Source organism: Colius striatus, unplaced genomic scaffold (genome assembly GCF_028858725.1).
Source record: "Colius striatus isolate bColStr4 unplaced genomic scaffold, bColStr4.1.hap1 scaffold_216, whole genome shotgun sequence".
Classification (NCBI taxonomy): Eukaryota; Metazoa; Chordata; class Aves; order Coliiformes; family Coliidae; genus Colius; species Colius striatus.
The window spans coordinates 1-15,593 of NW_026908506.1; the positions used below are offsets into that span (position 1 = coordinate 1).

General features: G+C 62.7%; 2 protein-coding genes across 4 annotated transcripts; both read left to right on the plus strand.

The window, feature by feature from the left end:
- Positions 1 to 1,635: 1,635 nt before the first annotated feature.
- Positions 1,636 to 9,569, plus strand: LOC104559404 (chromobox protein homolog 5). Of its 3 annotated transcripts, none has more exons than XM_062019843.1 (5): positions 1,636 to 1,710; positions 4,037 to 4,192; positions 5,778 to 5,964; positions 7,767 to 7,864; positions 8,509 to 9,569. In XM_062019843.1, the coding sequence occupies exons 2-5, from the start codon at positions 4,056 to 4,058 to the stop codon at positions 8,657 to 8,659; spliced, it is 573 nt and encodes a 190-aa protein (XP_061875827.1). In that variant the 5' UTR covers positions 1,636 to 1,710; positions 4,037 to 4,055; the 3' UTR covers positions 8,660 to 9,569. The 3 variants fall into 3 exon arrangements, with proteins under 3 accessions (XP_061875827.1, XP_061875829.1, XP_061875828.1); XM_062019845.1 differs by having other exon boundaries at positions 8,513 to 9,569; XM_062019844.1 differs by lacking the exon at positions 1,636 to 1,710 and adding an exon at positions 1,868 to 1,945.
- Positions 9,570 to 11,331: 1,762 nt separating this feature from the next.
- On the plus strand, positions 11,332 to 15,312 carry LOC133629183 (single-strand selective monofunctional uracil-DNA glycosylase-like; the record flags this gene model as incomplete). The annotated part of the gene is made up of 3 exons (XM_062019846.1): positions 11,332 to 11,380; positions 13,427 to 13,721; positions 14,779 to 15,312. Coding segments are annotated over exons 2-3 (783 nt in total), but the record flags the coding sequence as incomplete, so codon positions are not given.
- Between the last annotated feature and the right edge of the window lie 281 nt (positions 15,313 to 15,593).

The window sequence follows — 15,593 nt, forward strand, 5'->3', positions numbered from 1 at the left end:
CCCAAAGGACCCCTGAGGCCTCCCCAGGCCTAACTTGTGGGGCTGCCATGGCCCCAAAGGACCCCTTGAGATCTCTCCAGCCCCTATTACGGGGCTGCCCTGGCCTCAAAGGGACCCTGAGATCCTTCAATTGTCTATCTGTGGGACTGCTCTTGCACCCAACCAAGAGCCTCCTGAGCCCCCCAGGGGCCCATCTGTGAGGCTGCCCTCGCTCTAGGGGACTGCTGTGCCCCTCCAGCCCCCGTCTGTGAGGCTGCCCTGGCTCTAAGGGCCTGCTGTGCCCCTCTAGCCTTCATCTGTGAGGCTTCCCCGGCCCCAGAGGCTTCCTGTGCCCTTCCAGCCCTCATCTGTGAGGCTTCCCTGGCTCTAAGGTCCTGCTGTGCCCCTCCAGCCCTCATCTGTGAGGCTTCTCCGGCCTCAACGGACCCCTGAGACCTCCCCAGGCCCCATCTGTTGATCTCCCCAAGGCCCTCAACACCCCTCAGACCCCCTCCCAGCCCCCACTACGTGCCCGTTCCGACCCCTAAAGCCTCCCGGAGCCTCTCCAGCCTTGATCTCCGGACTCAGCCCAGGTCTCCATCACCACCCAACCTCCCCCCTCCATCCCACCGCGCTCCCCCCCACTGCGCATGCGCAAAGCCCCGGCGCGGCCGCCATCGCCCACCCGAGCACACAAAGGCGCGCACGTGGAAGGGAAAGGAGGAGAAGGAGGAGGAGGAGGAGGAGGGGAGGAAGGGGGATGGGGATTGAAGGGGAGGGGGAGGCGGGGGGGGTAGCGGGCGCGCAGGGGCCGCGCATGCGCTCGCGAGGCCTCCCCGGCGCGCAGCGGGGCCACCGGCGCCTGCGCTGAGGGGGAAGAGCGGGGGGACGGGCGCAGGCGCGCTGCGGGGGAAAGGCCCCGGCTCGGCGGGAGGGGATGGGCCGTGCCGAGGGACGGGGACGGGCGGCAGAGCGAGGCGGCGAGGGGCGGGGGGAAAGGCCGCGGGTGAGGATGGCCGGGGCGGGGCCGGCAGCCGCCAGCAGCGGGGCGGGGGTAGGCCGCGTGTGTGTGGGGGGGGTTGTGGTGGAGCCGAAGGCGATGCGGCGGCTTTACCTCGGACTTGGCCATGTCGGCGGCGCGGCGCTGGGCGGGCTGGGGCGGGCGGGCGGCTCCGCGCGCGATGCTCCCTCTGCGAGGCGCCGGCACAGAAAGGGGCCGAGCGACGCGAGCGCCGCCGCCTCACTCCGCCGCCCCCGCCGTCCTCCCGCCCCCCGGCCGCTCCCATTGGGCGGGATCGCCCGCGACGCGCCGCCGAGCCGACTCCTATTGGCTAACGGGTGAGAGACGAGCGGTTTCATTGGTGGAGATCTGCGGCTCCGCCCACGCTGGCGTGTGTGATTGGTGGAGAGCTAAAATGTCCCGCCTCTGCGCCTCAGCGATTGGGTGAGGCGGTCGAGGCTCCACCCAGCGTTGCTTTTCCCGCTCCGGACCGGTGACTCCCTGGCTCTCCTCCGATTGGCTCTCTCCTCGGCGGTCCCGCCTCCCGCCTCCCTCTCATTGGCTACCGCCGCGGCACCGCCGTCCCTATTGGCGGGAGCGGCCGTCTATCAAGCGCTGCCTGTCGGCGGGCCCGGCGGAGGTCGGCGAGCGCGGCGAGCGCGGCGGGGCGGCAGCAGGAGGGCGAGTCCCGGCGGCGGCGAGCAGGGGCCGCCCGCCCGCCGGCGCCCAAGGTGCAACGGGCTGGGCGCCACGCGGGGGGGGAGGTGGGGGGCTGAGGGAGGGGGGTGCTGAGGGAGGCGAGGGAGAAAGGGGGGGTGGAAGGCGGGCGGACGCATGCGCGGAGGGAGAGCGGCGGCGCTTGCGCGCTACGGCCGGTTTTGGCGGGCGGAGCGCGGAGCGGCGGCGGCTCGGAGGGGCGGCCAGACCGCGGCGGACGGGCCCGCGCCGGAGCCGCTCCCCGCCCAGGTAGCGCTGGCGAGCGGCGGATGAATGGGGGGCAGGGCGGGGGGCGGGGCCGGCGGCGGCGGCGATGGGCAGGCGCGCCGGCCAATGGCGGGGGGGAGCGGGGGCGCTCTGGGCCAATAGCGGCGGCGGCGGGGCGGGACGGCGCCTGGAGTGACAGCCGAGCGGGCCAATAGCGGCGGGGAATAGCGGCGGGGCGGGGCCGCGGCGAGCGGCGGCGCGCTCAGCCAATCGGCGAGCGGGAGGCGCGGGGCCGCCGGCCAATGGCGGCAGGTGGCGCGCTGCTGGCCCCGCCCCCCGCTCCGCGGCACCGAGCGCCGGCTCCGGCCAGGCCCGGCCCGGCCCGGCCCGATGGCGGCCCCGGGCCCGAAACAGGCGGCTCCTTGCCGGCGCCTTCCCGCTTCCAGCCGCCGCCGCTCCCGTTTCGTGCTTCAAGCCGCCGCTTTTCTCGCTCCCCGGCCTCCGAACGGCGCTGCTCTTTTGTTCCCTCAGGAAGCGCGGCCGCGGCTCCGCGGGGCTCGGGCTGGGCCCCGCACACGGCCCCGCGCTCCTCGTCCCGCCGCCTGCCCGGCCCGCAGCCCGCAGCCGCTGCTTCTAGTCACAAACCCGCTTTTTACTACCGAATCCACCCATTTGGCGTCAAAACCCTCCCCTTTTACGCCAAAATCCTCCCTTTTTACACCTAAACCGTCCCCTTTTACTCCCAATTCCACCCCTTTTACACACAAACCCCATTTACACCCAAACCCGCCCCTTTTGCACCAAAAAACTCCCCTTTTACACCTAAACTCTCCCTTTATACACCCGAATCTACCCTTTTTACACCCAAATCCACCCCTTCTACACCCAAACCCCTTTAACACCCAATTTCACCCTTTATACACCCAAACCCTCTCCTTTTAAACCCAAATCCACCCCTTTTGCACCTACAACCACTCCTTTTGCACCTAAACCCTCCCCTTTTACACCCAAGTCCACCTCTTTTGCACCTAAACCCTCCCCTTTTGCACCCAAACACTCCCCTTTTGCACCCAAATCCACCCGTTTTGCACCCACACCTTCCTCTTTTGCACCCAAACCCTCCCCTCTTGCACCTACAACTAACCTTTTTGCACCCAAACCCTCCCCTTTTGCACCCAAAGCTTCTTTTGCACCCAAACCCTCCCCTTTTGCACCCAAACCCTCCCCTTTTGCACCCAAATCCACCTCTTTTGCACCCAAACCCTCTCCTCTTGCACCTACAACTAACCTTTTTGCACCCAAACCCTCCCCTCTTGCACCCAAAGCCTCTTTTGCACCCAAAGCCTCCCCTCTTGCACCTACAACCACCCCTTTTGCACCCAAATCCACCCCTTTTGCACCCAAATCCATCCCTTTTGCACCCACACCTTCCTCTTTTGCACCCAAACCCTCCCCTCTTGCACCCAAAGCCTCTTTTGCACCCAAAGCCTCTTTTGCACCCAAAGCCTCCCCTCTTGCACCTACAACCACCCTTTTGCACCCAAATCCACCCCTTTTGCACCCAAATCCATCCCTTTTGCACCCACACGTTCCCCTTTTTGCACCCAAACCCTCCCCTTTTGCACCCAAATCCACCCCTTTTGCACCCAAACCCTCCCCTTTTGCACTCACAAATGGTGCTTTCCCACCAAAGCCTCCCCCTGTGCCTCAATCCCCTACATTTTTAAGGGCTCTTAACCCAAATCACATCTTCCAGTGCCTAAAACCCCCCCTTTGAGGGTGTTTTAACCTCAGTTCCATTTCCCAGTCCCTCAATCCCCAAAGTTTTTAGGGAGTTTCAACCCAAACCCCAGTGCCTCAATCCCCTCTCACATCCTTTAAGCGATTTTAACCCAATTTCCATCTCCCAGTCCCCAAATCTCCCCTGGTTTTAGGGTTTTTTAACCCAAACCCCACCTTCCAGTGCTTAAACCCCTCCCATATTTACCCTCCCACTCCCTCAATTCCCTTTCCCACTGCCTCGTGTTTATCCAGGCTTTTAACCCTTATGCTGCCATCTCTCTTGAAGGCTGAGAGCCATGAGGAAAAGGGGGGTCCCCAATAACCCCTCCCTTGTCCTCTCCTCCCCTCCAGGACCCGTGGGCGCTGCGCTATGGGCAAGAGGAGCAAGCGGGCAGCCGACAGCTCGTCCTCGGGTGACGAGGAGGAGTATGTGGTGGAGAAGGTGCTGGACCGGCGTGTGGTGAAGGGCCAGGCCGAGTATCTGCTCAAGTGGAAGGGCTTCTCTGAGTGAGTAACACAAGGGAGAAGGGAGTGAGGATGATGGTGAGGAGGTACTTTTAACATCTTGGTTAGATTGGAGCACTAGGAGCAGGTTGTACAGGGAGGGTGTGGAGGGTCCTTGCTTGGAGCTCTTTGAGAGTCACCTGGATGAGTTCTTGGGTGAGCTGATCTAAGTGGGAGCTGCTTCTGTATTGGAGGTTGGGCTGACTGAGCTCTGCAGGTCCATTCCAGCCTCTATTCTGTGATTCTATGAGATTGAGGAGAGATTTAATGAAGTTCAACAAGGGCAAGTGGAGAGTGATGCATCTGGGGAAGAGCAACCCCAGGGAGCAGCACAGGCTGGGGAATGGACTCTGAGAGAGCAGTGCAGGGGAAAGGGAGCTGGGGGTGCTGGTGGGCAGCAGGATGAGCCTCAGACAGCAACGTGCCCTTGTGGCCAAGAAGGTCAATTGCAGCCTGGGCTGGGGCAGAAGGGCTGTAAGTCAGACTGATTCTGCTGCCCCTCTGCTCTGCCCCTGCTGAGAGCACATCTGGGATGTTGTGGCCAGCTCTGGGGCCCCTCAGCTGCAGAAGGACAGGGAGCTGCTGGAGAGAGCTCAGCACAGGGCACAGAGATGCTGGAGTGGAGCATCTGCCTTGTGCTGAAAGGCTGAGGGAGCTGGGGCTCTGCAGCTTGGAGAAGAGGAGCCTGAGGGCTGAGCTCAGTCATGTTCACAAGTGTCAGGAGGCTGGAGCCAGGCTGTGCTCAGGGATGGCCAATGATGGGACAAGGGGCAACGGGCACAAGCTGCAACATCAGAGGTTCCAGAGACACACAAGGCAGAATTTGTTCCCTGCTGAGCTGAGGGAGCCCTGGCAGGGGCTGCCCAGATGGGCTGTGGAGGCTCCTGCTCTGGAGACATCCCAACCCCAGCTGGATGAGTCCCTGTGTGCCCTGCTCTGGGTGCTGCTGCTCTGGCAGGGGGGTTGCACTGGCTGAGCTTCCCAGCTCCCTTCCAGCCCTTGTGACCCTGTGATTCAGTGACCTGGATGGGGGGACAGGGGGACCCTCAGCAAGTTCCCTGATGGCACCAAACTGGGAGCACTGGCTGATGCACCAGGGACTGTGCTGCCAGTCAGGGGGTTTCTCAACTGGCTTTAGACCTGGGCACAGGGGAACCTGCTGAGGGGCATCAAGGGCAGAGTCCTGCAACTGGGGAGGAACCAGCCCAGGCTGGGGGTGAGCTGCTGGAGAGCAGCTGTGGGACAGGGCCCTGGCAGTGCTGGGGGGCAGCAAAGGGAACGTGGGGCAGCAACATGGGCTCGTGGGCAAGGAGCCAATGGCAGCCTGGGGGGCATGAAGAGTTGGGCAGCAGGGTGAGGGAGGTTCTGCTCTGCCCTGGGGAGGCCTCAGCTGGAGTCCTGGGGCCAGTTCTGGGCTTCCCAGTTCCCTCCTGGACACGTTCCTGTGCCCCCTGATGTAGGTGGGACCTGCTTTAGCAGGGAGTTGGGCTGGAGGAGCTCTAAAGGTCCCTTCCAGCCATTCTGGGATGATGGTGATGATGGTGATGATGATGATGATGATGATGATGATGATGATGGTTGGTGGCAGGGAACACAACACTTGGGAGCCAGAGAAGAACCTGGATTGCCCGGAGTTGATCTCGGAGTTTATGAGGAAATACAAGAAGATGAAGGAGGGTGATGGGAACAAACCCAGGGAGAAGGCAGAGGGTGCCAAGAGGAAAGGAGGGCTGCCTGCTGGAGGGGAGGATGTCAAGGCCAAGAAGAAGAGGGAGGTGAGGAGGAAACGGGCACCTGGCTGTGAGGATGGGCACCAAGGGATGGGGGTGGGCAACCAGGGATGGGAGTGGGCACCAAGAGATGGGGATGGGACACCAAGGGATGGGAATGGGCAACCAGGGATTGAGATGGGCACCAAGGGATGGGAGTGGGCAACCAGGGATGGGGATGGGCAACCAGGCTTGGGAATGTGCATCTGAGGTGGGCAACCAGGGATGGAGATGGGCAACTAGACGTGGGGATGGGCACCCAGGGATGGGGATGTGCATGTGAGAATAGGGATGGGCAACCAGAGGTGGGGATGGGCACCCAGGGATGCAGAGGGGCACCCAGGGATGCAGATGGGAACCAAGGGATGGGAATGTGCATGTGAGAATAGGGATGGGCACCCAGAGATCAATATGGGCACCCAGAGATGCAGATTAGCACCCAGGGTTGGGGATGGGCATCCAAGAATAAGGATGGGCACCCAGGGATGGAAATGGGCACCTAAGGATGGGAATGGGTACCCAGTATCCCCATGATTGGGGTGGGCACCCAGGGATGGGGATGGGAACCCAGGAATAGGGGTGGGCACCCAGGCATGGGTAGGGGTAACTGGCTGTGGGAATGGGCACCCAAACCACTGTCAGGTTTTCAGCCCCATGGGCATCACAGCAGAGGCTCCAGCTCTGGGACTTCCCTGGTTAATGGGCCAAGGCATGATTCTGATCCCTCTTCCCTTAGTTCTGGGGTGCAGCTTGAGCTGGGTGCCCCCAGAGAGGGACCCCAACCTCTGCCCACACTCCCCAGTCACCCCAGCACCCACATCCACTCCCTTCCTTCTGCTTCAAAGGGAATCACTTGTTCTTACTGGTCTGCACTGGTGCTGGGCTGGCCTGCTGCCAGAGTGACCTCATGCCCTTGGAATTGTTTCCCTGGGCCTTATCAGCACCAGCCTGCCCGAGCTCTGAGGCTGCAGCCTCGCTCTGGGCACGGAGTTTGGGTTCAGGTGGCACCTCCCTCAGCTGTGGGCACCGAGAGAGGCTGGAGGAGAGAAGCAGTTCCCCAAATGTCTTCTGTAACAGCGTGGGGACGGGCACTGGGGGTTGGGGAAGGGCACCTGGAAGTGAGGATGGGCACCCAGGGATGGAGATGGGCACTAGGAGTGAGAGGATGGGCACCTAGGGATGGGGATGGGCACCTGGGAGTGAGGATGGGCACTCAGAGGTGGGGATGGGCACTAAGAGTGAGGATGGGCACCTAGGGATGGAGATGGGCACCTGGGAGTGAGGATGGGCACCCCAGGATGGGAATAGGCACCTGGGAGTGAGAGGATGGGCACTGGGAGTAAGGATGGGCACCCAGGGATGGGGATGTGGGCACTTGAGAGTAAGGATGGGCACCTGGGAGTGAGGATGGACACCCAGGGATGGGGATGGGCACTGGGGGTGAGGATGGACATCCCAGGATGGGAATGGGTACCTGGGAGTAAGGATGGGCACTGGGAGTGAGGATGGACATCCCAGGATGGGAATGGGCACCTGGGAGTGAGGATGGACACCCAGGGATAGGGAAGGGCACCCACACAGGCACCTGGGGAAGGGGATGGGCATCTGGGCATAGGGATATGTGCCCAGGGGTGAGGACAGGCGCCTGCCATCCCCCTCCCAGTGAGGACAGGCAGGCAGTGCCAGCTGGAGAAGCTGTCCCCAGCCCTTTGACCTCCAACCATCACCAAGGGGGAGCTGTACCCACCCCCCCAAAAGCTGCCCACCCCTCCTGGCCCCTTTGCCAAGCTCCTCTGTTGAACCTGCAGAGCAACGACATCGCCCGCGGCTTCGAGCGGGGGCTGGAGCCCGAGAAGATCATCGGGGCCACCGACTCCTGTGGGGATCTCATGTTCCTGATGAAGTGGTGAGAACAAACCCCCTTCTCTCTGTCCTCCCCCCTCCTCCCCACAGGCACCCAGGCATGGGGATGGGCACCTGTGGGTGGGCACAGGGAGATAGGGATGGGTACGTGGGGATGAGGACAGGCATCCAGACGGGCACCCAGGGATGGGGATGGGCATCTGGGCATAGGGATGGGTGCTCAGTGGTGAGGACAGACATCCAGACAGGCACCCAGGGATGGGGATAGGTGCCCAGGGGTGAGGACAGGCACCCAGACAGGCTGCTGGGCATAGGGATGGGTGCCCAGGGGTGAGGACAGACACCCAGACAGGCTGCTGGGGATGAGGATGGGTATCTGGGCATAGAGATGGATGCTCAGGGGTGAGCACAGGCACCCAGACAGGCTGCTGGGGATGGAGATGGGTGCTCAGGGGTAAGCATAGGCTCCCAGACAGGCAGCTGGGGATGGAGATGGGTATCTGGGCATAGGGATGGGTGTCCAGGGATGAGCACAGGCACCCAGACAGGCACCCAGGGATGGGGATGGGTGCCCAGGGATGAGCACAGGCACCCAGACAAACAACTGTGGATGTGAGAGGGAGATATCTGGGCATCCCCCTCACCCTTTGTTTGCTGTGTGTGTGTGTCCCTCCCCACCCCACCAAGGAAGGACACAGATGAGGCTGACCTGGTGCTGGCCAAGGAGGCGAATCTCAAGTGTCCCCAGATTGTCATCGCGTTCTACGAGGAGCGGCTGACCTGGCACGCCTACCCCGAGGACACGGACAGCAAAGAGAGGGACACCCCCAGGAGCTAAGGAGCCCCCCCTTGCCCTGTACATAGCCCCCCCCCACCCCAAAACCCCTTCCACCATCATTTTGTGTCTGTCCCTCACCCCCTCTTCCATGTCCCTGTGTCACCTTGTCCCTCCCCACAGCCCCCCTGGGGACAGAGGAGGGGATGCTCATGCCTTGTCGGGGGGGAGGGGGCACAAATTGCTTCCACCTCCCTTCCTCCTCCTCTTTGGGGGTGTCTGAAGTTTAAGGGGGGTTGTCACAAACTTTTCCCCCCCTTCTCCTCATCTTTGGAGGTGCCTGAAGTTGGAGGGGGGGGTCACAAACTGCTTCCCCCCCTTCTCCTCCTCTTTGGGGGTGTCTGAAGTTTAGGGGAGGTGTCACAAACTGCTTCCCCCCCTTCTCCTCTTTAGAGGTGTCTGAAGTTGGAGGGGGGGGTCACAAACTGCTTCCCCCCTTCTCCTCCTCTTTGGGGGTGTCTGAAGTTGGGGGGGGTCACAAACTGCTTCCCCCCTTCTCCTCCTCTTTGGGGGTGTCTGAAGTTTAGGGGAGGTGTCACAAACTGCTTCCCCCCCTTCTCCTCCTCTTTGGGGGTGCCTGAAGTTGGGGAGGGGGTGGTCACAAACTGCTTCCCCCCTTCTCCTCCTCTTTGGGGGTGTCTGAATTTGGAGGGAGTGTCACAAACTGCTTCCCCTCCCCCCCCACTTTGGGGATGTCTGAAGAGGACAAATTGTTTCTCCCCTCTCCTCATTGGGGGTGTCCAAATGTGCCCCCCCCCAACCTTGTTTCCCCCTCCTCCCCCCTCCAGCCTCCTCCCCCCACCCAAGATAAGAGGGGGGGAGGCTTTTTTTTTGCTGTTTTTCTAAGATTGGTGTTTTTACCACCCCCGGGGGTGTCCCCATCCCACCCCCCCATCCCCCCTCCCCCCGGTATTTGCTTCCAATAAACGGTCACTTTTCAGGCGCTACCACTTCATTGCGGGGGGGGCTTAAGGGCGTCCCGACTATCCCCCACTTCATGGATCACAATGGGACCCCCACCCCGCACAGGGTCCCTCCTTCCCCACCTCCTCATTTTAGGGGGGACAAGGGTGATCCATAGAAACGCGGAGGGGGGGGGTGGGGAGGGGGGCGGCGCTCGGTCTGTTCCCCCCTCCGCTCGCAATGGTCCGTCCCGCTGTGCCTCTGGCGCCACCTGCTGGGCTCGCTGCAGCACTGCGGGGGGGGATGCACAGAGATTTGGGGGGGACACAGCACGACACCGCGTCGTGGAGGGAGGGTCCTGGGGGGGACACGTTGGAGGTGCCCGTGGGAGGGTTTTGGGGGGGCGGTCGCCGTGGGATGGGGGGACACACACACATGATGGGATGGGGAGGGGGGGGGTCACACAATTCCACCCCTTTAACACCCAATTTCACCCTTTATACACCCAAACCCTCTCCTTTTAAACCCAAATCCACCCCTTTTGCACCTACATCCTCCCCTTTTGCACCTACAACCACTCCTTTTGCACCTAAACCCTCCCCTTTTACACCCAAGTCCACCTCTTTTGCACCTAAACCCTCCCCTTTTACACCCAAACACTCCCCTTTTGCACCTACAACCAACCTTTTTGCACCCAAATCCACCCCTTTTGCACCCAAACCCTCCCCTCTTGCACCTCCAACCAACCTTTTTGCACCCAAATCCACCCCTTTTGCACCCAAATCCACCCCTTTTGCACCCAAAGCCTCTTTTGCACCCAAACCCTCCCCTCTTGCACCTACAACCAACCTTTTTGCACCCAAACACTCCCCTTTTGCACCCAAATCCACCTCTTTTGCACCCAAACCCTCCCCTCTTGCACCTACAACCAACCTTTTAGCACCCAAATCCACCCCTTTTGCACCCAAATCCACCCCTTTTGCACCCGAATCCACCTCTTTTGCACCCAAACCCTCCCCTCTTGCACCTCCAACCAACCTTTTTGCACCCAAATCCACCCCTTTTGCACCCAAATCCACCTCTTTTGCACCCAAATCCACCTCTTTTGCACCCAAATCCACCCCTTTTGCACCCAAATCCACCTCTTTTGTACCCAAACCCTCCCCTCTTGCACCTCCAACCAACCTTTTTGCACCCAAATCCACCCCTTTTGCACCCAAATCCACCCCTTTTGTTCACACAAGGGAACACTGAATGGCGCGGGGGGGGGTCTCGGGGCGGATTTGGGGCTGCGGGGTGGTGGGGACACACACAGAAGCCCACTCGTGTCCCACCCCCCCCCATCAAGGACACGCTGCCGCAGCCCCCCGCCCCCATTCCCCTCGTGGCCACCAGGGGTCGCCCTTGTGCCGCCGGAGCCGCCGTGGGGGGGTGGGCGAAGGGGGCGGGGCTTACGATGACCACGCCCCCTCCCTCCCAGCCGGGTATCGCCGCGCTCGCTCCCGCGTGTCCGCGCCCACGGACGGGGGGCGGAGGGACGGGGCCGGGGTCGGGGCGGGGGTCGTCCCGCCGCAAGGCACGCCGGGAAACTCAGCGCTTGCGGCCCGCGGGCGCAGCGCAGACAAAGGGCGGGCGCGCAAGGCACGCCGGGAGTGTGGCGGAGTGAGGCCTGGGCCTGCGGCGGACTGCATTTCCCAGCAGGCTTTGCGCGCGGGGGGGGGCGCTTCGTGTGACGTCACCGGGGCTTTGGGGGTGGTTGGGGGGGGGGTCGGGGGTGATGGCGCCGCGGCCGTTGAGGGGCGGGACTGCGCCGTGGGGCAGGTACGGGGTGGGGAGTGATGGAGGGGGGGGCTCGTGGGGCTGCGGGGGAGGGTGCGGGGATGGGGGAAGGGGAAGGCGGGCGGTGATGGGGGTGGAAGAGCGCGGTGAGGCCCTTCCGGGTCATGGCCGGCGCTTCCCGGCCCCTCCATCGCGGCCCCGGGGCCAGACCCCCGGGATGTGTCCTGTCAGCCCTGGGATCTGCCCTGTCACCCCCCGGGATCTGCCCTGTCACCCCTGGGATCTGCCCTGTCACCCCCAGGATCTGCCCTGTCACCCCCCGGGATCTGCCCTGTCACCCCCTGGGATCTGCCCTGTCACCCCCTGGGATCTGCTCTGTCAGCCCCTGGGATCTGTCCTGTCACACCCCAGGATCTACCCTGTCACCCCCTGGGATCTGCCCTGTCAGCCCCCGGATCTGCCCTGTCACCCCCTGGGATCTGCCCTATCAGCCCCTGGGATCTGCCCTGTCACCCCCTGGGATCTGCCCTGTCACCCCCCGGGATCTGTCCTGTCACCCCCCGGGATCTGCCCTGTCACCCCTGGGATCTGCCCTGTCACCCCCCGGGATCTCCCCTGTCATCCCTGGGATCTGCCCTGTCACCCCCTGGGATCTGCCCTGTCACACCCCAGGATCTGCCCTGTCACCCCTGGGATCTGCCCTGTCAGCCCTGGGATCTGTCCTGTCACCCCCCAGGATCTGCCCTGTCACCCCCTGGGATCTGCCCTGTCACCCCCCGGGATCTGCCCTGTCAGCCCCTGGGATCTGCCCTGTCACCCCCTGGATCTGCCCTGTCACCCCTGGGATCTGCCCTGTCACCCCCTGGGATCTGCCCTGTCACCCCTGGGATCTGCCCTGTCACCCCCTGGGATCTGCCCTGTCACCCCTGGGATCTCTCCTGTCAGCCCCTGGGATCTGCCCTGTCACCCCCCAGGATCTGCCCTGTCAGCCCCTGGGATCTGTCCTGTCACACCCCAGGATCTGTCCTGTCACCCCCTGGGATCTGCCCTGTCACCCCCTGGGATCTGCCCTGTCAGCCCCCATGGCTGCCCTGGACAAAACTCCCTGGGATCTGCTCTGTCTCAGCCCCGGGATCTACCCTGTCACCCCTCAGGATTGCTTTGGACCAAACCCCCTGGGATCTGTCCTGTCAGCCCTGGGATCTGTCCTGTCTCACCAGGGCTACCCTGTCCCACTCCCCAGGATCTACCCTGTCACCCTCAGGGCTGCCTTGTCCCACACCCCCAGGACCTGCCCTGTCTTACCCCCAGGGATCTGCCCTGTCACCCCCTGGGATCTGCCCTGTCACACCCCAGGATCTGCCCTGTCACCCCTGGGATCTGCCCTGTCAGCCCTGGGATCTGTCCTGTCACCCCCCAGGATCTGCCCTGTCACCCCCTGGGATCTGCCCTGTCACCCCCCGGGATCTGCCCTGTCAGCCCCTGGGATCTGCCCTGTCACCCCCTGGATCTGCCCTGTCACCCCTGGGATCTGCCCTGTCACCCCCTGGGATCTGCCCTGTCACCCCTGGGATCTGCCCTGTCACCCCCTGGGATCTGCCCTGTCACCCCTGGGATCTCTCCTGTCAGCCCCTGGGATCTGCCCTGTCACCCCCCAGGATCTGCCCTGTCAGCCCCTGGGATCTGTCCTGTCACACCCCAGGATCTGTCCTGTCACCCCCTGGGATCTGCCCTGTCACCCCCTGGGATCTGCCCTGTCAGCCCCCATGGCTGCCCTGGACAAAACTCCCTGGGATCTGCTCTGTCTCAGCCCCGGGATCTACCCTGTCACCCCTCAGGATTGCTTTGGACCAAACCCCCTGGGATCTGTCCTGTCAGCCCTGGGATCTGTCCTGTCTCACCAGGGCTACCCTGTCCCACTCCCCAGGATCTACCCTGTCACCCTCAGGGCTGCCTTGTCCCACACCCCCAGGACCTGCCCTGTCTTACCCCCAGGGATCTGCCCTGTCACCCCCTAGAGATGCCCTGTCCCACCCCCCAGGGATCTGCCCTGTCCCCCCTCCCATCTCCCCTCTCTGCTCCCCACAGGCCATGCCATCCTAGCAGAGGCTGAAGCCTGGGGGCTGGGGACCTGATGATGGAGCCATTGGCCAAAGCTGAAGAGGAGCAGGACCTGGCAGGACAGTTCCTCCAGCTGGAGCAGGAGCAGAGTGCATTGCTGAGGATGCTGCCACCCTTCCAGGACCCTGTGAGCCACATTTACCACCCCCTGGACTACGCCTGGGAGCTCCACAGTGACTTTGTGCGGCGCTTCTGCAGCACCCCAAAACGTGTCTTGTTCCTGGGCATGAACCCTGGCCCCTTTGGCATGGCCCAGACCGGGGTGAGGCTCCTGGGGCAGGGAAACTGAGGCACAGGCAAGGTGGGAGGGTGCTCTGTCCAGAGAACTACACTGCCCAGGGGCAAAAACAGGGGGAAACTGACCTGAGCTGTCCATGTGAGGCCTCGGGGGATGGAAACAGAGGTGTAGGGGTGCTGATTCACCCCTGTGGAGCCTCAGCTGAGGGAAGCAGAGGCATTAGGGGGCTTGTGGGGTGCTCAGGGGGTCCCAGTCTGTCCCTGTGGGGCCTCAGATGAGGGAAACAGAGACACCAAGGTGCTTATAGGGTTCCTGGGGGTCCCAATCCATCCCTGTGGGGCCTCAGATGAGGGAAATGAAGGCACTGGGGTGTCCAGGGGTTCCCCATCCACCAACTGAGGGAAACTGAGGCAGGAAAAGCATCCAGCTCACCTCCAATGCTGCTTTGGGCACTTCCCCTTTCCCTGACTCCTTAGGGAAGCTGAACCATCAGCTCCAGAGGGACAGGGAGCTGCTGCAGAGAGGCCAGTGCAGGGACACCGAGATGCTCAGGGCACTGCAGCATCTTCTGCTGAGGAAAGGCTGTGGGACCTGGAAGGTGTGTGCTGAGTTTAATCACAGGGCACAGAGATGCTGCAGTGGAGCATCTGCCTGGTGCTGAAAGGCTGAGGGAGCTGGGGCTGTTTGGAGCAGAGGAGACTGAGGGGGGAGCTCATGAATAGCTCCAAGTGTGTCCATGGTGGGTGGCAGGAGGTTGGGGCAGCACTTGTTGTATTTAGTAGCAGGACAAGGGCTGATGGGATGGAGCTGGAACACAACCAGTTGCATTGAAACACAAGGAAGAAGCATTTCAGTGTGAGCTGAGGGAGCCCTGGCCCAGGCTGCCCAGGGAGGGTGTGGAGGCTCCTTCCTTGGAGCTCTTCAGCACCCCCCTGGATGAGTTTCTGTGTGACCTGGTGTCGGTGGAAGCTGCTTCTGCAGCGGGGTTGCACTGCACGAGCTCTGCAGCTCCCTCCCAACCCCTCCTCTCCGATTCCCTGGTGCTAACCCCTCCTCTCCCCTTCCTCCTCCTCCTCCTCAGGTGCCTTTTGGCGACGTGTGGCACGTCCGGGAGTGGCTTCGGCTGGAAGGGACCGTGAACAAACCCCCCTCGGAACACCCCGCGCGGCCGGTGCTGGGGCTGAGCTGCCAACGGGCTGAGGTGAGCGGGGCTCGTTTCTGGGGCTTCATCAAGAGCCTTTGCCCAGAGCCTCACCTCTTCTTCCGCCATTGCTTCGTCCACAACCACTGTCCCCTCCTCTTCCTCGCCTCCAGTGGGAGGAACCTTCCTCCCAGCGACCTGCCCCCGAAGCAGCGCCGCCGGTTGCTGCAAGTGTGCGACCAGGCGCTGGGCAGAGCTGTGGCGTTGCTGGGGGTGGGGTTGGTGGTGGCCCTGGGTCGTTTCGCTGAACGACAAGCCAGAAAAGCTTTGGCAGAGGCTGGGCTGATGGTCAGGGTTGAGTGGTTGCCCCATCCCTCGCCTCGAAACCCACGAGCCAACCGGGGCTGGGAGGAGGCGGCCAAGGAGAGGCTGAGCCAACTGGGAGTGCTGGAGCTGCTGGAGGAGAAGGAGGGAGGGGGTGGGGAGGTGAAAGGGGGTGGTTTGGGGGGAGGGGAGGGGGATCTGGGCCTTGGTTTGCCTTGCTGAGGGCAAGACTGGGGGTTAGGATGGGGCTGTGCCTCAGTTTCCCTTGCTGAGGGCAATACAAGGGGTTAGAATAGGGCTGTGCCTCAGTTTCCCTTGCTGAGGGAAATACAAGGGGTTAGAATAGGGCTGTGCCTCAGTTTCCCCTGCTGAGGGCAAGAGAAGGGGTTAGAATAGGGCTGTGCCTCAGTTTCCCCTGATGAGGGCAAGAG